Source organism: Siniperca chuatsi, linkage group LG3 (assembly GCF_020085105.1).
Source record: "Siniperca chuatsi isolate FFG_IHB_CAS linkage group LG3, ASM2008510v1, whole genome shotgun sequence".
Lineage (NCBI taxonomy): Eukaryota > Metazoa > Chordata > Actinopteri > Centrarchiformes > Sinipercidae > Siniperca > Siniperca chuatsi.
The window spans coordinates 14,172,252-14,198,720 of NC_058044.1; the positions used below are offsets into that span (position 1 = coordinate 14,172,252).

Below are 26,469 nucleotides of genomic sequence, written 5' to 3' on the forward strand. Positions count from 1 at the left end.
TGAAGCTCAACAATTAATAAAGTTGCGTAGCTTTGCTTTCCATTTTTTAATTTCTTTGTCAGGTAGAGAAAGATTAAGAGCACTAATAAATGTTACACTCAAAAGTGAGACCATCAGCTACAGCATATTGCAGTGAACAAGAAAAATTACTTCTGCCTTCTGTGTGCGTGTGAAGCAGTTAGACACACTTCACTGGGAACATTTCAGGAAAGAAAACCTTGATTACACAGAACGCAACCTTTGTGAGTGTCACTTGTCCTCAGTCAGATGTTTGTCCATGCATCTGGACAGGCACAAGCTCTGAAAACCAAAAGTGTCTCGAGGCAATATGAGTTTATCCTCACTTTGGTACGCGTATCTGCTTCCAAGGCCTTTATGTCTCAGGAGTCAGGAACTCATTCAAGACATGCTTTTACAATAAGACTGTTTACTGCTACCATGAAGAATAACCAAATATGAGAAAACACATCTTGCAGCAGATTACTTGGTCATAAAAGGGTGATGCAGGCAAATAAATCACTGCATCACTGGCAAATAAAATAATATAATACTTGGCGTAGGCCACACAATAAATCTGAGGGGTCATGAGATGATTCATTTGGTATGAAAGAAGAAAAAACCAAGTTCTGCTACAAAATTTCTATCAGTATTTTTTAAATTTTCTCTAATCTTTTTGTGAAATATTGGATCATTTGATCTCTTTGGGATTCGAAAAGTTATTTAAATTAAACCATCTGAAAGGTTCAGAGAAGATTAGTTCCATTAATATCTCATAGACATCAGAGACATTACAATGGGGCCAAACTAGAGCAGCCACTGGTTTAATCTTTAACAAGTTGGATTTTATAAGCTGATCATGTGCATATATCATTTTAATATAAAATCTTAATTTGAAAAGTAACTAGTAACTACAGTTGTCAAATAAATGTAGTGGAGTAAAAAGTACAATATTTCCCTCTGAAATGTATTGGAGCAGAAGTATAAAGTAGCATAAAATGGAAATACTCAAATAAAGTACCAGTACCTAAAAAATGTACTTAAATACAATACTTTAAAATTAGATAAATGAATGCAGTATAGACACCAAATTGATTTCTTCATATGAAACACATACAGTATATATAAAGTCAAACCATACAAACCATGCAACGGCCATCACATCACCATAATAAGAAAGAATAACCAAACTACTAACAACTAAGTGAAATCGATAGAAAGTAATTAGTGAAAAAGAAATACAAAATTAAGTGAGTTTCATCAAACACAGCCAGTTATTAAACCAGCAACAAAGTAATGCATTTAAACATAAAGCACATTTGATCCAGACACTGTATTACAGCTTCCATTATAGCCTCAAATGATAAAAATGCTACATTGCAAAAATGCAAAAGGTCTGGTTATAAATGGGCCAGATGTGTAACCGGTTAACACACTATGTAATGACCTCAGGTTGAAAGTCTATTCATTGTATTCCTGGCCACAGTTCACAAGTAAATGCAAAATGACACACTTTATATCACTTTATAAAACTACTGAGTGGTCAAAATCTATAGGGAACTGTTAGATGACACCAAGAAAGGTAAATATAGGAATGGACACAGGTTTAACTCCCGGTTAAAACTGTGCTTTGACATTATTACGTTACTATGCTTCTGATTTGGTCACCCCACTGTTTGATTTCCCTGTGGCTACCCGAGCACCAACACAACTGTTGCCTATGAATGCAGGTTCCAAATGTCTTTGCCTTTACATGCCTTTTATACCTTTCATAAGGATCAATGTTGGCTTCACAAGCTTCACAGTCTTCCAGCCAGAAAATGGGTCTATGGGGAGTCCTTCCTGTAACTGTGAAGATCCATAATTGAAAAGGGATATTTGTGTTCATCTGTGATCCACTATGATATTTCAGACAGCCTGCATTTTGTTGTTGATTTCAGTGCCGAGTTCAAAAGCAGTTTGCATTGTTCGTGTGTGTAAAGTCTGAATTACAACATTTTAACATCATTTTGAAGATGAAGCATGTTTGTCTTTCAACCTCTATCCTGTCCTCCTGTCCTATCACTGGCTTACATGGTACAGTGTTTTTTTTCTTGGGGATGAATGTCATGCAGGTTGAGAGTTTTGTGCTTGCAGGCTTTGGTCAGAAAAAGGTTACAGAAAGGAGAGAACAGCTTGGGGCCACACTGTCAAGCATCACAAAACTAGCTCAAAAGCTAATGTTTCTACCATGTTCTAGACAGTAGAAAATACAAAATAAATACACATTTTGAATATGTAGTGTGTTCACACTGGAAAAGTGATAAAATTAAGTATACTCAAATATGTCAGTACAGTATGCATACTAAATCTGCTTAATTCTTTAAGTGTGCTGCTTATGACCACTATCTCAGCTGGCAAAAATTACAGCACATTTCGGCTGGAATGGAAACGGCTGCAGGAAAAAAAAAAAAGGAGCATTAAATATGATAGCATTAAGTACGTATACTGTATACTACTAGTATGTAGTGAGGCATTGAACTATATTGTTAGGTCAGGAGGTGATCACCAAGGTTCAGTAATTGTGATATCCAGTAGATTGCCCAAATAATTGCCCCCACAACTTCTCTGAGTTTATTAAAGTACATTCAAAAATCTGGGATGCCAGGAGCTACAGTTACTCACAAAGTTTTTAGATCTCAAGATATAATTAATTTAAAAAATTACATACTGACATCAAGAAAATGCATATCAAAAACTCAACAGCAATGCTATTGCTTTAACACGACTACGAGTCTACAGCCATGCTAACTTGCTAATACAAGTATGTTAACATGTGCACAATGACAATGCTAACATGCTCATGGTAAGCAAGTGTTAGTTTAGCATGCTAACATTTGCTAATTAGCACTAAACACAAAGTAGAGATGAGGCTGATGAATTCCATTCATCTGTGTTGTATTGGGTTGCCAGCAGATTATTTAGGTGAACTGACCCTTTAAAGAGATATTAAAGGCGGGTTATGCGATTCTGGAGAAGTCCAATATCATGACAAATACCATGATAGACAGAGAGCGAACAACGACACAGCAAGCAATATTACCAGCGTTAGCTAGGTTGTGGGTTAGCAAACTGTCCCTACAGTTGCTGCTGCGAAGCTAACAGAGAGGACGAGATGGTTTCCCATAGCCGGCATACCAGCTCCAGACAGCGATACTCACAACTCTCCTGCTACTATAGCTCTGCTGGTGTGGTTGTCCCAGACTTCCCCTTATTTGACCAATTATGGCCATTTAGTTACCTATTGGTGATGTCATCCATGATGATGACGCTGTTTTGATAGTGGCAAAGGTCACTAAAATTAAATAGATGAATGAACTGAAGTAATGAAGCAAAAAGTGGTAATTTTGTACAAAAATAATCTATGAAGAGTGTAGTTATTTCTCAAGATCTTTCTCAAGTATATTGTTTCACCTTAATTCCTGCGCAGCCATCACAGGTGGATGAGGTGATAGGAAGTAATAAAAAGCTCCATCTTTCTATGATTTCTCATCATCTTTATTGAAAGAAAGTCCATTGTTTTGAGTTAATCCATTCTGCCGCAATCTCCACGCCACAGGTGTTCTATTTTAAGCTCATGCCTGAGGCTGTGCGTTCGAAATGTCAGTCTGAAGTACAACATTAATGACCTGTCATAACTCTGCCATATGGCTCTTGAAGACAATCTGTGTTCAACTTGTGTTGTAAGCACCATCGATCGTTCATCTTCCTTCCTGCCTGAAGACAAAGTACTGTCTGTGGGTGTCTGTGTGTGTAGATGTAAGGATTGGGATGGATTACCTCTGCAAAATCAGATTTTTCCAGAAATGAATCACAACAGTGTTAAGCTGCAGTGTATGTGAGTGCCATGCTAACCTCCAGTGATAATGGGACTGTTCTAATCCAGACTGGACAGGTGTCAATAGATCCGTCTGTCCTGAGAGAGAAAAGCTTAGGTGTGCACAGCCAAGTGCCCAGGCTTGTTCCATAATGAAAATAGAAGCAATTTTTTAAGGGTCATTCACCAAGCCACACTATAATACAGTAGGAGTTGGCGGCTTTCTTTTGAGAGTGAGTGCTTAAATACTGTGGTTACAGTCACATAACCTCCTGTGCTCTTTCGTCATCTCTGTGTAAGCGCCCCCTCACTTCCCCATTTTTTTCCCCAAGTCTTAAGCATTTGAATTCAGTTTCCTCAAAACAGGCCTTAGAAAGCATTAAAAGTCTCTTACAAAAGACAAAAATATTCTTGCTTGCTTGGTGTAGGTTTTATTTTTTGCACTTATGTCCTTTATGTTTGTATTGATGTTGTATGTGGTGTACTCTCACAGCCATTCCATCTGCTCTGCGATTAAATCCACCAGCCTAGCTGTGTGGTAAATGCTGATATTAGAAAGAACTTAAATAAATTAACAATTTTCAGTTGCTTAATCCATTTTTATGCCATTTACCCATGTCCATTGTGTTGATTTAATTAATTATATCATTAGGAATTATTGTTTTATACAGGTGGGAAGTTATGCAAAAAAAGGGACATAATAATAAATAATTCTAGGCCATATCATATAACTGGTTTTCCATCATACTATACTTTGGTGGAATTAAGAAGGTCTTAAAAAGTCTTAAGTTTAACTTGGTAAACTCTGCAGAAACCCTGTAAAATGACATTTATTATACTACTAAATGTGCATCTAAATATGTTTTTGAGGAAATGTAATTGCTGCTTGGACTATTTCACTTGTAACATTTATTCCAGTCCAGGACGTGTTACATTCTTGTACTACGCAGAAGTCATAGGGAGGTGGTCGGGTTGGTGGTGGACATACAAAGCACAGGACTTTTACACCAGAGGGCGTGATTCATGTCCTGCTTCCCATAAGTTAATTTTAGACTAAAAAACAGGTTGGTTAAGGTTAAGGAAAGACTTTGGTTTTGGTTAAATAATGAAAATTTAAACAAGTCCAGTTTAAGTCAGTGTTGATGTTTTCAATATTTAACCAAAATCAGCAACCAAGAGTGCCTGAACGTAATCATGCTGTAGATGCTGCTCACAAATAATGTAGGAAAACAAATGAAATATTTTGTCAGTGAATGTTTTGCAAATACATTCAGTATAAACATTTTGCTGATATATTCATTCAAACATTTCCTCATTATATTGAAAAAAAATGTAAGTAGAGTGCCGTTCCAGTTATGTTTCCCACAAAACGTATTTTCTTTTGCAAATTAGTGTATATATATGTAATTTATAGGAGACAGAGCTGGTTCACTGGCAAGGGTTTTTCTAGTCTATGAAGTGTTACATCATTGTATTGCACAGAAGTTGTAGTTCAGTATGAAGATTTTGCGTTATATCTTTTATTTCACATTTCACTTATTATGTGAATAAAAAATGTAATCTGGGTGGCATTATATCATATTATTATTATATCATATTTGCTGTTGCAAATATTAGTGGTCTATAAACATAACTTTTAGTAGACAGGGTTGCACTGAGGGATTTTTTTCAATTGTTTTGTTTGTGAAGCAAAGACTCACTCCAGTTCTCTCTTTTGATTTGTTCTCTTTCTCTCCTCTTCGCCTTTATTTTCTCTCTTGTTTAATCACTCAGTGGCATTTAGGCACACAACTTGCTGAGGTTTGTCTTTATCATATCACGTTTGAAATTGGTGGTAGGACTCATTCTGGCTTCAGGCTAATTAATTTACTGGATTAATGAAGAAACATAAATCTAGTGCTGGTGCAAGCCCAAAGACTGTTTTGGTCGGTTACAACCCAGCTCAATATCCATTTTATGCATTAAAAAGCTCATTAGCATGTGAGTTTCATTACTTTTTTTCAAAAGCAAATCAGCATCAAACTAATATGTTTTCTTTGTCTACTCCCATTTGTTTCCCACTGCTCATTTTCATTTATGTACGAAATACTGTGCGGATGGAGATTTTGATGGCAAGGTACAGTGAGTTGGTATAAAGTATTTACTTCAGCTTCTTTTAAGTTGTTCCTTTTATTATTTTTATACTAGTCACTTTGTAATTGTGTTCCTTTGTAGCAACAATAGCAACGTTTTATAATAGTTTGACCGTAAAAACCCTTTGAAAGCTACCCATGAATCACTAATGCTTAAAAAATAACACAAGTAAATACTAATATCTGAAGTCCTAATGGTTCAAGTCCACTGCAAGGCCTACATGAGGAATTAGTTAATTGCACACAGAGCCGCTAGTTTCACATTTAAAAGCCTCTCACATCTATGGTAAAGCCACTTGATTTTCACTTCTTTTGGCTGATTACACCTCTTCTCGGGGCTGTGTGGGCGTGCAGACATCTCCCTCACTCTACTGTTAGCTTTGTTACACAACTTACACCTTTATCATAATATTAGTAGAGTCTGGTGACCTCACGTTAGGTGACCCTAACATATTTCATTTTGTTCCCTACAATATCAGCTCTTGCAATGCAATATCTACTTGTAGTGATTAAAGCACAAAGTTCAATGTTTTTTATGGTTATGTTTAGGCACTGACAGTACTTATTACTGTGGTTATGGTTAGGAAAAGTTTGTGGTCTTCGTTTAATACAGAAAAAGTCAAAAGTAGCTTGAAGACAGGACGTGTTTACTTCATTAACACAATGTCTACACAGCTTAAGTGGTGAAAGCAGCATGTTAGCAGCTACAGCTTCAGTCCTCCTTCTCTGTCTACACAGGATGCCTTCAGGCACAGAAGTGAGCGTAGGTCATATGCGTTTGTAGCAGCGCTCAGAGCCCAACACACCATCACTGTAATTAATTGAATCAATTGTTTTTATCATTGTTTGTCTACCATTCTTATTTTGTCTTGTAAAGCACTTTGTAACTTTGTTTTGAAAAGTGCTATATAGAAGATATTAGCCTATTATTTATTATTATTATTATTATTATTATTATTATTATTATTAACCAAAGTCATTTTATTACCTAAACCTAACCACACGCAGGATGCAAACCTCCAGTCTCTGGTATCAGTCCTGCGTTTGTACAACCCATGCACCCCAGCCATTACCCTCCGACTTATGTGCAGTAGAAAAACATAACACTTAATTAAAATACGTAATTGAATATAATCCAGGCAGCAATTACGTTTTCCTTGAAACAATAACGTATTATATAAACATAATTTCTAGGAGACTGGGTTGTAACAACAGGTAAAAATGATGATGATTGATCGTAGCTTGTGGATACTGTATGGTACCTTGTGTGATTCCTACTATGTGTTCTTCAGGTTTGACATTCTGCTTGCAGGCTGGCCTCCACATGTCAGTGAAGCATTCTCTGCCTATTGCACATTTCTCCTCCCACAGGCTTCCTACAAACAAGGGACCAAGTAAATCCCTGCAATCCAGTTTTCACCTTGACATTTAGTGAGAAAATGGCACTCTCCTCTTTGTCCCTCTTTTCCATGTTGTAGAATTGATATGACATAGCCTTTAGATTACACAGACATGCTGCTATGGGCCAGTTTGGTGTAGATTGACCCTCTGTGTTTTACAAACACTTGAGATTCTACTCTCAAACCTGATGGAAGGTCTCAGACAGTAGTAACTGCAGGACTCGGCCAATTGCTTGCACTTGTCTCTCCTGGTTAATGTTGGTATCTTCTAACAAGAAAAAACACCTGTGAACATCTAATTATAAGACATAGATCGATTATGTTACTACTTTCCAGAGATATTTTACCCTCGGCATCTCTCATCTGCTTGCCTGCTGCCCTCCTGTTATGTTATAAGAAAACTGATGGAACTGGCTAGTAATTCACTCTCTCACAAATTTACTTGTTCACGTATAGCAGGCAGGCTGCAGATTCAGTGTGAGGAGCAGCTGTTCGCTGTTGAGAGGCTCTTTTTTTCTGTTCATCATTATTGAGGATTTTGCTGTGAACCGCTATCATGAATGCAGATGTTTGCCATCTGTAACTATGCCTGTACAAGAAGCATAACCTTGGATGTGTTTAGCTGCAGAAAATAAAATCCAACAAGAAAATAAGTGTCATCCACTTTGTTAATACAGAGACAGACTGCATCAGATCACATAGCATTAAAGCTGGCACTTGACTTTGTTACAAATTTGTTTGAATTATTCTGTATTATTTTTTCTCAAAATAACGTTTGCTTTAATCACAATGAGCGTAACTGATAACATTTGCCTTTCTTTCCTTCCTTTAGAAAGCTTCTGAATAAGAAGTGTGAATTCATGTGAGCAAATCCGATCATCTCATTTCTTTTCTCAAAGATGCACTACTGCTTGATTAGCTGCAAAATAAAGCACTTAATAATTTGGCGAGTACGATTACCATTATTATTCTTTTTATATGACGTTTTTTCTCTCTGTATGTTTTTGTCCCACTGGTCTTTGTAGTACAGCAATCATCAAACATCAAAGTGGTAAAAAGAGATAAGATATCCTCTCTTTGAGGTCTGCTCTACTGTATGTAAATTTTCTGTATTTGTTCTTCACTCATCTATTTTTCGCTCTGCTCTGTCTGAGCATGTTTGTGTTGGATTTTCAAGTTTAATCCAAGCAGGAAACCATCAAAGGGTCTCTGAATGTGCACACAGATACATTCACACAAAAATGTACTCCCACATGTATATCTACCATATATTAACTGGGTGCGACTGAATTTCATAAAATCTGATGAAATTGGTTTTTGCCATTTTTTGAAACTGCAGTGTTTGGTTAAAATTATGCAATCAAGCAAGATTTTTCTTTCTTTCCTTTTTAATTTTTATGTAAAGCACATTTTGTTTCTATGTATGAAATGTGCTTTAGAAATCAAGTTTGCCTTGCCTTTTGTCTTGCCTTACTATTTGACAAGAGTTTACATAATATCTGGAGGACAAACTGTTAGTACTACATAATAATAGAAAAATCAAACTCTCATAACTTTCTTTCACTAATTTATCTGAAAGTCTTTAATCTTTCACTGGCTTTATTAAGTTAATGGGTTGTGGGTTTGAAATCAATGCAGTCCTGTCTTCCAGCAACCTAGAAAGTAACCTCAGCCAAGATGAATGTTTTGTAACCTTACTACACATATACAGTAACCTTAAAACCCAGCAGTGCTCAGGAAATGAAAGAAACAGAAAGAAAGCTCAAAAAGGCCATTTGTTTTTGCTCACTGTGGGCAGACTGATGTTGTGGAGATGTGCGTGATGTGCAATTGTATGGTTCCCTCAGTAGTTAGTGCTTTCTTCTCTTCCTTGCCCTCTGGAAAATGACCTCCACATCAGGAGCATAGTAGTTTGAGACACAGAGAGAATTACTTAGCTTCTCTGGTCTAACCATCTCTCAATTTGATCACAGCACAAAACAAACCAGTCGGTAGAAATAAAAGAAGACCTCAGAGTGAAATGTTGAAAATAAGGTAATTTAGATTTTTTTTTAGATTACTTTTTAATCATAGTTTTGCAGATGTGTCACAGGTTAAAGCAATTCTTATGACTTACTGGCTACCTTAAATACCTTATATTTCTTTATTGAACTTCAGACTTGGAAGTGAAGTTTGCCAATACTTTTCTTGCTTTGTTTGTTTAGTCCTGCTTACAAGTACTCCCCCCCAAAATCTTTTAAGTAAATAACAGTGAGCCCCTGTAGATTGAATGTAATAATAATAATAATATAAAATGTATGCTGTTGTCAGTTTAAATTCATGTCAGTTACAATGGATTCATTTTGACAAGTTTCCACAGCAGTATAAAAGTGTTATACAAACTTCTTAAAAGAAAGCCAAATCCATTCACCACTGTCCATCGGTAAAACTCAAGTTATTGGTTACCTTGCAGCTGGCCAACTTTATCTATCTTTAACTATCAGGCACTGTTTGTTACATGTAATGATATTTAACAACAGGCTCAATTCTTTCAGACATTGTTGTGTGACTTGAATACTGCTGTATAAATGATATCCTGTCCACTTTAAAACAGATTTGCAATCCTACCAGGCACTTCAGGTTAGTGCTGTAAAACAGACTTTAGAGTCATATTCTTAAAAAGTCAACCTTTAACTGTTTTTTAATCTGCACCATTAAAAAGGGTCTTCTAGCAATCAAGAAGATGCCCTCAAGATTCTCCCATCTGCCCTTTTACAACAAAATGATGCTATCCAGCAACAGCACATTGATTGCTTTTATTATTTATGTAAATTTCCTTGTGAGGTGAGTTACTTCTCAAGATAGCCTTGTTTGACAGACAAGCAGTAATCATCATTTGATTTTGTCAAAAAACAGATTGTTTGATTATCTCAAAGACCTTCAGTTGAATTTTCCAACAGATTTACTCAGATTTGCTTCCACTCATTTTATCAAACTAACAATATGGATCATGTGTATATTGTTGGTGTGTAATCTACAATAAAAATAACCTTCTTAGCCTTATAGTAACTTTATTTTGAGCAGGACATATTGTAAAATATAAAGGTATAAAAATATAAATGTGTGAGACGAAGAGAGACAAAAATATATTACCAGACACGACTGACAGAAAATAACAAATTTTTGTGTTGGTTAATTCTGGTCAACAGGCATATGCCATACCCACTAAAAAGGTTTTATGTTTGTTTTTGAAAAAGGAAACAGGAGGAGCACATTTCAGATCCTCCGGCAGATGGTTCCAGCTCATGGGAGCGTAAAAACAAAAAGCTGCTTCCCCAGTTTTGGAGTTGACTCTTGATATTTTTAAAAGGCCAGCACCAGATGACCTGAGTACTCTGGAAACTGTCAGAAATACAGTGTATTGTGCCAAAATATTAAGAGCATTGTCTATGAGAAGGAGTTTACACTCAATTCTAAATTTCACTGGAAACCATTTGATGCAATTTAACAACAAGAGTGATGTATTTGTATTTCTTCATACAAGCTGCTATGTTCTGAATGTGCTGCAGCTGAACTATAGTCCCCTTTGCAATGACTGTAAAAAATGATTTACAGTATTCTGTATGTCCTACTGGTTGTTTTGTCATTGTAAACAGCAAGAAGTTCATATTTTGCTTTTTGTACCTGGTTACATCTTATGGCCACATTCCCAGGCGTTTTTATCAGACCATTAATTTAGTGATCAGTGCATCTTTTACCCAGTTTCCTGAAGCCACCTACCCAAAATATGATATATTTCTTAATTATTTCAACAAGACTAAGGGGATTAGGCTTCATATCTCCCCTTGATTTACAGAACTGAGTGTGAGCATCTTCCCTGAGCCAGTGCCTGTGCTCAGCCACTTTGAACAAATCAACTTGTCAACCTCAACATTTCTGGTATGACATCCTGCTCAATAGACAACATTCCCACTTGTTGTTTAAAAATAATAATAAATTATTTGTTTATGTGCATATTCTCATCCAATTTCAAGCACCCCATAGCTCAACCTCTACTGAAAAAACACCCACTTGTGACCCATTGCATTGTTTCTGTTCTTGTGAAAAATTTTAGGAAATAGATTTCCATCTACTTAATGTTATTTTATGAACAACAATAGTATTTTTTTAACATTCCAATTTGGCTTTTGTTCATTTTATAGCACTAAATCTGCTCTAATCATGGTGACCAATGACCAATTACTATTTGCAGCTAAATGGCTACTGTTCCATTTTAATTTTACTTTATTTGGACTCTGCTTTCATGTCTGTCGACTCTATTTTAAGTGACCATTTTGAATAATGGGTTGGTTTTAAGGATTTAGCTATTAATTGGTTTAGATCCTAACTTGTTGGTAGAAATTTGTCTGTTGTAATCTGAGGGGCTTCTTCTATACCTGCCACCTTTACCCTTGTGGTATCCCCCAAGGAACAATTTTAGGTCCACTTTTACTTTCCATTTATAGGCTGCCATTGTGCCACTCGTCCTAAACGCAATATGAATTTACATGTCTATGCTGCAGCTTTCTGTTCCTGTAAAACCTGGGGAAAACCACTTCCTATAACATGCCTTGTTAGTGACAACTTTGTTACTTGGTTGTTTATCATCCACAATAAAATTAGGCACAAATACTAGACTGCAACTTTTCCTTTGAGAACCAAGTGACTAGAGTGGTGCAAATGTGCTTCATTCACCTGAGGATTACTTTCATCACTCATGCGTTTGGACTCCTGTAGTTGTTTTTATTAAGTTGAAAAGTTTGTTGTCTGCCTCTAGATTACTCAAAAAACTGCCACTGGGCTTTTAACAATACTTGAAAGAGAAAACACATTTCTTCCATTTTTGCCTCATTTCACTGGCTCTCTATGAGATTTTGAATACATTTTAAGGTGTATGTTTTGTGATAAATTCAAAGGCATTATATTTTAGATATACTATGAGCCCCTATGAGCCACAGTGCAGCCAGAGATTATCAAGCGTGACCAGCTCTGGGTCCCTCAATTTAGCAACTCCCTGCCTCATAATCTCAGGCTGTTGCAATCAGTATCATCTTTTAGATCACTTCATATTTCAGTGGAAGACCTTACATTTTACCAGGTTCCTTTTAACTTGTTATATTTTAACTCTGCTATACTTTTGTATTTTGCTTGTGTTTTTTTTTTTGTTCTATTCTGTTTTCTAATCTATTTTCCTGTCTTGTTTTCTCATCTCTCTGTTTGTTTTATTATGAAAAACTTTGTGATGTATAACATAGTACACAGCAAACAACACATGTGAAAAACAAACCCTTTACACTTCATGTAGCCATTATTTCTTTGTTGTGCGGCTTTGTGTGCAGCAGTCAGGCTGTCTACTACTGTACTCTCATGCTCATTCTACAACAGTTTGACGTGACTGCCAAACTGAATTTTTAAACACTGTGTATGCAAACAGTAGAAGTCTGTCGCATAGAATGATTGACATGTAAAACAAATGATTGCTTGTGTTTTTCCAGCTGACAGAAAGAATTGTACTAATAACTTCTGTTAGATGTCCACACATGCTGAATCCAGTTTAGAACTGTATAACATGCTGCCATGCTGTTGACAACAATAACGATATTATACAATATGAACACAAGACATTGCTTGAAATATGTGCTCTGATATTCTCATTATCCCCCATGATGAAAAATGGGTGGGAGAACTTTTCTACATCTCAGTCTTTTTTTATGTGCTCACAGACCTAAAGAGAGTCCAATAATGTTTATATAAATCACTGCATGAGCTCACCTAAACCTCCTGTGCTTCACAGGATATACTTTCAGTATTGTTTATGTAGCTGTGTGAGGAAGAGACTATGGATTCTGTCTTTCTGTCATGCACAAAATCTTGACCCCCATGGACTGGATTTACAGTAAAGAATTTGGGAAATGATGCATGTTCTTGCTCTGCTCTGGCATTTGCAAACTACCCTGATTGACCTAACTGTAATATACTGCAATATGTAATATACAATTTATATTTTTTTATTCTTTACCATTTTTTGTTGCCTTTGTATAATGCAGTAATAATGTTTTTTTTTAAGAAATGCTGTGTCTACTTGTTCCCCGTCTGGACTGTTTAAAATGCCAGTGATTGGCTGATAACACAGGCACAATAACATTTATTTGCTTGTTTAGAGCACCAACATCTTGAGTGAGGGATGACATGTTAACATGTATGTTCAGAATTAGAAGGTACTTAATCTTTTGCAGAGTTTGCAAACAATTTTATTTTTTCTATTACGCTATAGTATGTATAGTTCTTAAAGTATATGCCAGAATTCTCCAGTAGAGACTGTGGTAAAGCAGACACATACTTAAAATGTTCAAGAAGCCAGCCTCAGTTAAAATATCCTGTGTGTATCAACATAATAAGTTATATGGATTGCATTGAGTTCTTGGCAGTCCAAATATGGACCGTTTAAAAACAAGACCCAAGAGCACTTAGCATATGTGTTTCTCCTCCTCAAGTTTATTTACACATTTAGCCTTTTGACAAACTAGACGTCTTTCATAACAATGGGACAGTTTACAAGAAACCAAAGAGTACACAAGATTTCAAACACTTGGTTCTGTCTGTCACATGCATTGATCCTACTTACATAAATTGTGTGTGTAGCTTATTCCTCTGTGCCATAGACCTCCATTGTTTTCAAAATCACATACTGTACATGGCTACACTGTTGCACTGGATGACATGTGTTTTCATTACCATGAACACTGTCCTGCTGCCATAAACACTTTCTAGAACACCAAATGTGTATTAATATGCTGCTGAAAATAGTCCCCAACAAATGCACAATTTTCTCCTGATTGAGTAACATTTGTTAAAACTACAGTGACCAGCAGCATTTGTACTAACAGGTACAAATGGCCTCAGGGCTGGGTGCCACAGACAGTGTAGGGAGGGCAGAAACTATTGAGAGACTTTTGAGATTTGTTGACAACAATAAGAATATAGATTAAGGAAGTATTGTCCTTTAAAGTAACATTCAAAGAACATGTTATTGACATAATATTCACAATCATTCTCAATTAGTGGTTATTTGTGCTGTGAGTTTAAAACTTCATAAACAAGCTGTTTTTACCAACTGGCAATAAAATTAGTTGATCAAATGACCTAAATAACATGCATGTATGTTCTTCCATCCTTTAAAATCTTAACTATGAACATGTAAACTGAAATTCAGTTTTACTATTATAGAACAGTAGACAGATTTGACTGATACAGTGCATATACTTTAAAATAAACACAACACTGGACTCTTCCCCTTCCCCTTGAAGCACACACACACACACACACACACACACACACACACACACACACCGTCACATGCAATGGAAACATTTAGACTGCACCCATAACAACTACTTTGGTCTTTAGATCTTTCAATTAGTCCTCTCACACTTGCATCTTCTTGAGAGAAACAGAGCCTTCATTTAACGTCCACACTGTCATCAAACAAAAATACTGACTGCCTGCTCCACTACTGTTTAGCAACCACAGCACAGTTTACAGCATGGCTTGTGTTATGCCATAAACTTCATTGAAATATGCAGTCACAACTAGGGCTGCCAGGACTTCTGTTTGGGTTTCAGGAGGGACTCAATGATCTGTCTGTTTTGCCTCTGGCAGCGTGCCTCTCCAGCCTGCCTCAGAGGAGCCACACAGTATTTTGGATTTTGTTCCCAGCTACCACCCAGAGACAATCCACAGCAGTTCGTTCATTTCACCTCCAAATAGAAGGAGAGATTGAAAGATTCATTGAAAGATGGATAGATGGATAGACTTTTCAGAAGTGATAAAAAAAATTGACTTACAGGTAAATGATCAAATGTCATTAAATGACAATACTGAAAACTTCTTTCTCCTTTAACTTATATTTTCAGTTAAATGAAGCCCAGTATTCTAGGAGCTACGTTCATATCTGTACCTCACAATTTATGTCCAGTGGCAACGCAGGTAGCCTAGTATTGTTCCCTATATGCTGCAAGGTGAAAAGAAAGGGTGTGGAGCTTTTAGGAGTTGTGGTCAATGGGCGTGAAGCAAGAGACCAGCATTCAAATCCTGTCACAAATTTTGCAATTAATGTTTGCATGTTTATTAACCGTAACTATGATCCCTTTTTCCCTACCTTAACCGTACCATAGTTGCCATGCCCAGATATTGCAGAAGGCAAGAATTTCAATATTGAAGTCTGGCGATAGGGTTGGTAAAAAAAAAAGGTACCACTTTAATTTTTCTAACGTTATTTAGTTTAAATGGCATTTTAAATGAGAGTTAGTGGTGAAAATGCTACTTGCAAAGTGTGGCTACAGTCATGGTCTTCCTCTCAGTGCTAAAAATAATAGGCTCTGCAGATTAGTATTGAGATGTTGTTTTTTTATGCACCATTGTACAATGCTTTGTACAGTCAGATGGCTCCCTCCTGATACATGACGACAATTTCATTGGTATCAACTTATCTTTAAATGCATTCATTTTAACTACCCCTAAAATAATTCTTTGTCCCTCATACTTCAAATAACTCACTCACAAGATGCTTTGATCAGCTCCGCTTTGTGGTCCCCTTTGTCTTTAAGAAAATTGGTTAAAATAAAATACAAAAAAAGCTTTTATGTTTAGGGCTCCTTCCAATTGGAATAATTTACCTGTACATGTTTGTTCTCTGTCTTCACTTGGCTTATTTAAAAATGTTTTATTCTCTTCTCTTAAAACAAATTGAATGTGTTTTAGAACATACTGTCCTGCTTTCCATTACCGTTTTACAGTAATGCATCATCTGTCTGTTGCCTGCAGTACTAGGTGCTACCAAAATGCTGTAATTCAGAAATGGGCTGAAATTACATGCACCACATTCCTCCCCCTCATCAGTCTCTCAATGCTGCCAGGAATTGTAAACACAGATTACAGTGACAGTTTGTGAATGTTTCTTTCTCATTATCATTCACTCTCTCTCTCAGGTGGTGAAGATGATGATCATTGTGGTGGTGACCTTTGCCCTCTGCTGGCTGCCCTATCATGTCTACTTCATTGTGACGGGTCTCAACAAGCGTCTCAGCAAGTGGAAGTACATCCAGCAGGTTTACCTGTCAATGATGTGGCTGGCAATGAGCTCCACCATGTACAACCCCATCATCTACTGCTGCCTCAACAGCAGGTGGGTAACAACAGGGTAGTGTTGACAATATAAATGTTACAACTGACTGTCCTTACTTTAACAATGCTACCAAATGAGACAACAAAAGTGGAATTGATTGTATTATTACATCACATCACTGAGTGTAATTAAGTTTCATTATATGTTTTACTAGAAGATAAAAGTGAGGCATGGATTCATTAATAATGGAGTTTGGAACTTTTATTGTTATCTCCTAATGGTAAGAGAAAGAGAAAGAAATTAGCTTATTATCTGGTCAAACCGTCCGGGGTGCATTCAATCCAAGCAGAGATAAAAAATTTAAAATCCAATTTTATGACATGGCAAGGGAAAACTAATCAGTTTATCAAGGTTAGTTGCATTTTTTGTTTTGTCGCTTTGTTACATTCTCTCCATGCATCCGTACAAGTTTTATTCAGTGCTATGTAATGTGTGGTCCATGGTCTTTTGGTCTATTAAACACTAAAATGTAGAGTCTATCAAAGAGGTATATAGAGGTAGCGCAGGTTGTCCTCAAAAATCGTCTGTTCGATCCCAGGTTCCCCCAGCCCACATGTCAAAGTGTCCTTGGGCAAGATACTGAACCCCAAATTGTATCAATGAATACAGCGTCAATGCATTCAGAAAAGGATCCACAGCCAGGATCTTGGTATACTATTGAGTACACGCACTATAAATACTGGACTTCCACACCAATTGACCTCTTTTTCATTACTTCACAAACATTTGGACGTGCATCACTAACTGCCTTTTTAAAAGCTTCAGGGACACCTGAAGACAATCAGCTGAACAGCCAACCTTTGTGTACAGCACTATACAGTATCTGCTGCGTCTTGGAAAAGAAAAAATGCATCAAATCATAAAATACAATGTTATTAAAGGACTGTCAATTAAAAAAATACCCATTAGGAAGATTTACTTGTATTTATTTTTGTTATATTATATTTTGTTATATTTGTTATATATTATTTATTTATTATTATTATATTATTTTTGTTATAATATTGTTATTCTCTCTCCACTTTCCAAACATATACCTGTGTTTGCAAACTCTTACCCTCTCCCCCTTGATGTGGCACCAGGTTTCGAGCTGGCTTCAAGCGAGCGTTTCGTTGGTGCCCATTCATCAAGGTGTCCAGCTACGATGAGTTGGAACTACGCTCTACACGACTGCACCCAACACGCCAGAGCAGCATGTACACTCTGTCACGAATGGATACCACCACGGTGGCGGTTTATGACACTGCCGAGGGCGATGGCGGCACTGGTGGTGGCTCTGGAAGGAAGCACTCCCTGTCCGCTAGGAAGAGAAGCTACATCACGTCTCGCCACACGGAGATCACTGGATGCAACGGTGGCAGTGCAAAAACGCAAAATGGAGGGGCTCCAAGCGCTCAACCTGAGGAGTTCTCTTGAAGGGTGTTCTCACAGACTTACACACAGACATATGCATGTAAGAAATGTATTCACATGCATAATACACTGTACATACACGGTGCACAGATGTTTGCATAATTTAGACGTAGACACATTGTATCAAGGTGGAAGTGGTTACTTTACCAAGCAGAGAATGACCACATGGATATAGAGATTATTTAATATTTTACCTTGATGGATAATATAGATTTTTTTTAAGATACCCTGGAGCATGGATGGATTACTGAGCAGGCTTATTGGGCAAGTGAATGTTACAAAAAAAAGTCACACAGCTCAATCAAAAGCAGGGATGTCCCTATTACATTGTTTTTGCTCCTGAATCAGCCGATACAGTGTGATCAAAATGTATTTTTACTATATGTTTGTTAATTTTTCCCCACATAATACAGCTGTTAGTACTACAGTAAACCTACATTAAAATAAATAAAGCAATTTAAATATGTTTCACAGCAGAATCTGTCCATGCTCAGGAGCAGCCTTAACAACATACGAGGTATGATCATCTAAATTACAGGCACTTTGCCTTTAAATGATACATTCAGGTTTTCCCCTTATCCAATCAGGGTCCCTTTGCATTCATGAAATACTGTACAGCTTCCTTCTTCAGCCAAACATTCAGATCTGATTGAGATTAGCATTTAAACACAGTCAGTGCACTGCTGTTTTCATTAAGGTCTCTGTCCCACAGTTCAAATGATTGATAATTAAATTAATCAGTTCTGGTTGGATATTCGCAATTAAAATATATGCTAAGATGGTGAGACCACCTCACAATGGAGGTAATCTGAAAATACGTCATGGTGATTGTAATTCTGTAAGTATGTCATAGTTTTCATTTTCATCTGTAAGTATTAACTGTGAACTTTATGTGATACAGAGGTTGTACTCTGCATCTATTTCCCCCTGAAACTGAGCGGCTGCAGTGAGTTGCCAATGGAATAGCTGCTGATTGAACTCTGTTTGGCTCTATATGTGGCTCTGAAAGTACTGAAATTGAGTTTGGCTTTCCTGTTATGTAAGATGTAAAGAACATGTTTCCTGGTAACTGGCAACGAGCCAGAGGCGAAATCCAGTATACATTTGTAACACGTCATTAAACAGGCTGCTGGAGAATGAGCAGATTGAAAGCGAACAAACCAACTAGGAGTTAGTGGATCAATGTCTCTCATTTTTACATTGACAACTAAGTGAAGGAAAAATATAGGAAGCGGCACAGTGAAGTGCAGTCATGTTCTTTTAAATGCCTTTGTACAATGTGTCATCAGAAAGCAGCACCGTTTTCGTCTATTGCAGTTGTTGGTGTTTTAGTAGTTTCTTCCAGCATGCTGTTATCCTGTGTTGCATCTTAATTTAACTCTCTGCTTGGGTGCACATAATGTGTTGAAACTGCACCAAGCAATTTGCTAGCCTCTGCCATGTGCACATCATAGAGAAGTTTGCCCTCAGGGCCTTCTACCAGAAAGCCTTACTACTTGGTTAGGTTTAGGCACCAAAACTACTTGGTTAGGTTTAGGAAAAAAGAAAGGCAAAAAGCCTTTCTACCAGAAAGCCCTGAAGGCAAGCTTCTCCCACATACGTGCCATGTTGGGTTTACAATATAAGTGGAACCAAACTGTGATAAGTAGAATTATATAAACTATAGGAACAGTATGTCCCTTCTGACTCAGCAACACAAAGACATGGCTACTAATAAGGGTGAGAAAAATCTTACTATATGTGCTCATGGCTGTTGCTATAACTCACTGCTGGGAATTGAATTGAATTAATAGTTTTGTTTGACATTTTTATCTGTATTTTTATCAGTATTAGTGTTTTGGTTAGTCTTTAAAGATACTCCAAAATGTAAAAAAAAAAAAAATAATGTATTTAGTGTCCTGCTAGTTGCAGTAAAATCTGAATTTGGAGTCCGACAGTTTGTGATGGCAGGTTATATATACATGTTATTTAACAAATGGCAAAAGGTTCCCAGAAAAAAATTGTCCGTAATTGTTCTTACCAACAGTTCTGAATGTTCAGACTTCATGAAAGTATTTACTCAAGAATGTGAAGAAAAGCATGTTGTGCATTTCAGTGTCATGTATTTTTAAGCTGTTGTCTAATCATTATATTGAAGTTGGTTAAATATTTGTATGTGGTAATTGAGTTTTTTTTCATGTTTCTCTGTATAAAGGTATCTTTTCTATGAATGTACAGTACAATGTGTGCCTCTATCTCTGTCAAATGGTGACCATATTATTTGTTGTGTCTATAAAGGAAAACTGGTTTATTTCAACCTGAGCCTCATTTGCTTTCACCGCTCTTATTCAAAAACAGGACTCGGGTTGAAAATAACTATTTTATTATCCTTTTAACAAATACTTATAATGTTATTATTGCTGACAAATAACAATTATTTTGGTAATTTGAGATGAGGAATTGTATGAACTCTTTGTTATTGACGATACTAAGTGACTTTACAATTCTATATCATATTTCTTAGAGTAAGAAATTTGATTTTCATTGCTCTGCATTGTTCAGTGCTGATGTATTTGCTTAATGTAGCTTTATTGCAACAGTCTTCCTCACAGTATCATGCGTGTTAAGATGTGACATGACATGTGACATATGATGAAATATAGCTGTGACTTGTTGCAAATGCAGTCAAGTTTAAATGAGAAAAAAAATCAAGACCTGAGCAATAGTGTTTTGTTTTATGGTAGTTGTCAGAAACTATGCAGGCTATTATAATAATCTGCAACTTTGAAATATCTCAATTTATTTATATTTCTCAATTATATAAAGTATAGATTTGACCCTGTGGAAGCAAACTGCATTCATGAAAGAAAGATGCTTTCTTGCAATTACTTCTACCGCATCTCATAATTACATCTAAGCATTTTGATTTCTTTCTTGTTATTGTTACTAGTTATTTTTGCAAATTCAGATTTTACATTGACAAAACATATAATAAGCTTATAAAATACAATGCATTGCTGAACATTAAACCAGTGGTTTCTAACATAAAAAGTAGTTCAAACTAGCTCTACCTCAACCAGCTACACTAGTAAAATGCTGCCACATGCACAGGGAACATTTTACTGCAGAACAAGTACTTTTGATACTTTAAGTATCAGTAGTGAAGTATTTTATTGGTACTTTTACTTAAGTAAAGGAACTGTGTACTTCTCCCACCACTGCTGTGAACAGAACGTTCTCACATGGGAAAACCTACAGCCATACAGATAGTAATCTTATAATAGCACTTTTTGTGTATGAGCAGCAACAGGCTTGTTGCTGAAAAGACAAAGAAACATAAACCTTATGAGCAGAAACTTTAAGAAAAAAAGAAACCAGTTAATTGCTACTACTGCCTTTCACAGACTAAAAACAAACCAAATATTTATGTATAATATAAACATTACTCTCTCTGTAGACATGATCATTGAACAGCACAGACCGAAATTCTGTCATTCTGTTATTCAGGCCCTTCAGCCACAGAACAACAATCAATTATTTATTTATTTTTTGGTTAGAAGCTGCTGTCAGACCATTGAAATGCAGTGCAGTGACCATTCATCACCAAATGAGTCACCAAAATTGAGATGAACAAATGTTGTTATAACATTAAGTTGACCTTTATTACAGTGTCAATATGTGTTGTCTCTGTCTTGCTTTACAAAATTGGTTAATAAACCCTTCATACTGTAACACCCAGTATGAACAGTGGAGCATCAAGAGGTCCAGTACCAGATACATTCATGTGTTGTCTTTGTCATCATAGTAGTAGTCTGTCAGGGGAACCATGTGAAGATTTACAGTTACAATAAACAAAAATAAATTGTCCTCCCCAGCCCACAACTTACAGATGTGCGATATGAACAAGCCTGTTAGGAGCAATTATTCAAAAATATGTCAAAACTACAACACAACTTCAAAATGTCTTAATTGCAAACGCCCACAAGTGAGTACATTTGATTCGATCTGTGGACACAGGCCTAAAGGCCATATGAGCACGACCAAAGGGAAAAAAAATATAAGTAGCAGAAGGCAGTTTCACTTGACTTGCAGTACAAAAAGTCAAGATAGCTTATTGAGCGAGGATATCAAGTTTCACAGTGAGACAGCCGTCCTTTTGTTGCTGCTATAGTTTGTCGTAATGCACAATCAGAGAACGGAGACTGGGGAAGTATGTTCTGGCCTGGCTTGTGTAGTGTGATGTTGCTGAACCGGTCAGGCCGCTGATCCGTGGAGTAGAGCCGCCAGGACCGGGGAGGCAGCTGGCTGGAGTAGCGTGGCAGACGGAACAGGCAAACAGTTTTGTAGCGATCAGGGAGGAGACCGTGGCTGAGATCACCGGCGTGACAGAAGCAGACAAATGAGGCAAAACTGGAAACTACTACAATTACTTAACTTGGTTGCTGTAGGCGCCTTTACGTGGATATCGTACAAGTGTACAGATAGTGGTGTGGGCGAGCCTGGTATTTATGCTGTGGAGACTGATGGATAATGGGTGTCAGGTGTGTCGGTGATCAGCAGCAGGCGGGAGACCAGGAAGCCAGACCGGAATACACACACACGCACTTATAGCAACGAACAGAGGACACACAAGAAACACAAGGAGAGGAAGAGCACACTAGAGCACGCAGGGGTCAGGAGGGAATAGTGGCTAACTATGACAAATCTTGGCTCATCTGAGCTGACAAAATGGCTACTCTCTCATTCACCTTTCTTTTCAAATTACAAACTACACAGCATGGATATTATGTTTCATCTGACTTCTTCCTCAAAACATTATTACAGCATGGCTTGCCGAATCTAAGAGGTGCTTTGAAAATTGTGCTCTTAGCAAGAGACTTTAGCTTCCAGATGCTCCTTGTCCTCAGAGTTATAAACGAATGCTTCAGCTTACAGATGTCCATGTAACCAGGCAACGGTCATCAAACCTCTACCTTTCAGATGACTTGATTACTTATTCCTTTTTACTTATCTAGTTTTCTATGAGTATGTTTCTTAGGCAACCACTTGCAATGGTCTCACACTTATCAATCAAGATTGTTCTCTTACCTACAAAACCTCAAAATTGAGTTAATGACAAAAACAGCTGGCAGCCGATGATGTGTTGTTTCTGTAAGCAAATACATTATCTGTGACATTAGCCCTGTTTGATTAGACATCTTTCCCCCCTCTTATCAGAAGATTAATCTAATTACTGGGGATTGTTTATACAGTAGGCATCCCGGGAAATGTAAGAAACCACCAACTGAAGCTGAAGCAAATGACAAAGGCTGAGACAGAGAGAGAGAGAGAGAAAGTGGATAGAACAAAAGATAAAAAGCTAAATTACAACACATCACATTGAAATTGATTTACCACCAATGACTGATAGTATCACATCATGTAAATATCTGAGGGTCCATTTTTCCTTTTATGAGGATAACTTGACATGGAAGACCAGCAGGAAGATGTCCTGGAAACATCACTGGTTTTGCAACCTATTGGTTTTCTGAAATGTAAAACTAGTCAAGTCAAGTCAATTTTATTTATATAGCCCAATATCACAAATCACAAATTTGCTTCAAGGGTCTTTACAATCTGTACAGCATACGACACCCTCTGTCTTTAGACCCTCGATTCGGATGAGGAAAAACTCCCCCAGAAAAAACATTTTAATGTGGAAAAAATGGAAGAAACCTCAGGGAGAGCAACAGAGAAGGGATCCTGCTCCTAGGACGGAGAGACATGCAACAGATGTCATGTGTACGGAATAGACCAATATAATAAAAATACAGTATGGACAATCATGATGACAAAATTAAGAATAAATGCTAACATATATGAAGAATAAAGAACTTATGTTCCTTAAATATACATTAAATTCTATCTCCATATTCAATTTCTTTTGTAAATGTAAAGTAATAGAAAAAGAGGGAATGTTCAGACCTCATCCTTTGAGATTTGAGAGTATATTTTCAGCATATAAAGGTGGATTATTAATTTCTCAAGCACATGTAACCTAAGGTTGTTCAATTATTCATAATGGATGTATTAAGCTATTATTTTACTCTACTATGAGAACTGCTAAATAAGACAATAGGTATGCGGCAGCTTGTCTCTGCTACTCATTGCTTTATAGTACAGCAGTACTATGTATAATGCATTTGTCAGGAATAGTTTTTTATATGTTGTATTTTAATATATAATTATATGAATGTGGGTATAAAGAACAAAAATGTAACAAAACATTTAATATATTCAAATCTATATTACCAGAACAGTGTTGAATCAGTGTTCAATCACATATATCCTTCACTGTTTATCAGTAGAGAAATAACATGTTTGCTAGTGAAGGAATACATTCATATTGCTTTCTCGTCTCTCTCGTCTCTCCTTCTGTCGCTTTCAGCAGGTATATCTGCCTCCGGAGCTGTGGTTGCCGGCCACCCGCTGCCCCCCTGCTCGATGACCGCTGCTACAATTATTATTATTAGTCTTATTACTAATATTATCATTATTATTCATATCACTATCATTCCTATTATTATTTTAATATCAATATACTACCATAACATTATTATTATTTTAAAATTCTATGTGGAATTTGCATTGTGCTTCCCTCTCCCCCTCTTCCCTTCTTTTTCTCATCCTCTCTCTCTCTCTCTCTCTCTCTCTCTCTCTCTCTCTCTCTCTCTCTCTCTCTCTCTCTCTCACTCTCTCTCTGACTGCCCACCCTGAGTCTGGTTCAGCCTGAGGTTTATGTCTCTTAAAGGAAGTTTTTTCTTGCCACTGTTGCCAAGTGCTTGCTCATGGTGGGATTTGTTGGGTCTCTGGGTAAATAATATTATAAAGAGTACAGTCTCGACCTGCTCTATAGGAAAAGTGCAATGAGATAACTTCTGTTATGAATTGGCGCTATATGAATAAAATTGAATTGAACTGAAGTGAATTGAATAGGGAACCTGTGCTGAGGCCCATTGAATACTGAATCTACCCGATGTTGAGTTGAAAACTTCATGCATATATTTTTGACACCATGTCCTGCTAAATAGCAGTGTTTCTAAAGAAGAAGTGCTCTTCTACTCTACAAACAAGCATGGATCTGCACCACTAAATAAGGCAACTGTTACACAGCAATCCATGTCTACTGCATATGGCTTAGGAGTGATGGTCTGCTGGTCTGTGTCAGACCACTTGGCAGGTCAGTCATTTTTAGCACAGCCTCTCCACCACAGTGGTGAAGATGGAAAGTAGCATAAAGCTGTCAATTTCCTTAGTACTGCTGCTACTAAAATACACACTTTATGGCTGGTGGTAAAAATGATTTACTGCTTTTGCCTTTCTCAAAAGAAAACACTTTTTATTGTTGTTGCCACTGGTTTTTATGTTAACAGAACACTGACTGACACTGGTTGCAAGTAATCTTTGAAAATTCCTCTAATGGAATAATTTCTCCTTGTGTAGCCTACAGCAAGGCTGCTAACAGTGAATGTGTGAAAACTGCAGTCCTATTTCTTCAATCCTCCTCACAATCATTTATAACAATTTACATATCTTGGTATCTGCCTCTGTTAAGGAGTTCATTGCTTCACAAATGGAAGAACATTAGGATTTTTTTCACCCTGGCCTGTACCCCACATCTGCCCGGTAATTCAAAAAATTTTCCTTAAGCTCCCAATTTGAAAGGATTCACCAACACTATAGGAGAATCTGAGAAGACAAACTGTGCTACACACCTTTAATATCAAAGATTCTCCAAAAACCTCTACTGATATTGAGAAAAGGTTGTCATGATTTGATGCTATCTTCCATATGCTGAATATTCATTGTAGACCAAACTGGGATCTCCATACTTAAATTATTTTTGCTGCAATGTTTTTTTAATTTGCATATCATGTAAAGGGCATGTTCAGTAACTAATTGAATTAACTAATTGCAATGTGGATATGGTGGAGGTTAATTTGTGCAGGACAGCAAGGTTTTTACTTTTTGTTCATAAAAATAATTCCTTCAGGCTTTGTAGTTCTTATACCAATGTGTATTTTTGTGACTTGATAAAACAGTATTAAAGGTCTACAACTTATCACTGAACTTCATCTAAAATTACTACTGATTATTTAGGGAAAGTGAGAAGTTAATTGGATGCCTGTGTGAGTGTGTGCAGGCAAAGCCAACCTGTCAACTGGTTTACAGCATCAAGGTAAACGTCTGATAACTGAACTGATTGATTGAATTTTCCCTCATATAATTGATTTACGGCAACAACAAAAAAACTGCCACTCTGAACAGTGCCATGAAATCCATGTGACTTTTCCCACTGACAGAAGTGGCTAGTTGTGAAAATGTGTTCTGTTTCTGTAAATCTGTGTGACAGTCCCACCACTCCTGGCTCTGATCTCACACCCAAGCGCTAATGTCCATAGAAATGACCACCACAAAAAGCCATAAAGATCTCTTTTCTTTTCCTTCACC

General features: G+C 36.9%; 1 protein-coding gene across 1 annotated transcript in view; it reads left to right on the plus strand.

Annotated features, from left to right (window-relative positions):
- The window catches only part of tacr3a (tachykinin receptor 3a), a 28,515-nt gene extending 8,219 nt beyond the window's left edge, over nt 1–20,296 (plus strand). The window contains exons 4-5 of the mRNA XM_044189205.1: nt 16,391–16,587; nt 17,670–20,296. Of these exons, the coding sequence (XP_044045140.1) occupies nt 16,391–16,587; nt 17,670–18,003 (531 nt within the window). The 3' untranslated portion in view covers nt 18,004–20,296. The remainder of the gene's footprint in view (nt 1–16,390; nt 16,588–17,669) is intronic.
- Nucleotides 20,297–26,469: the final 6,173 nt, after the last annotated feature.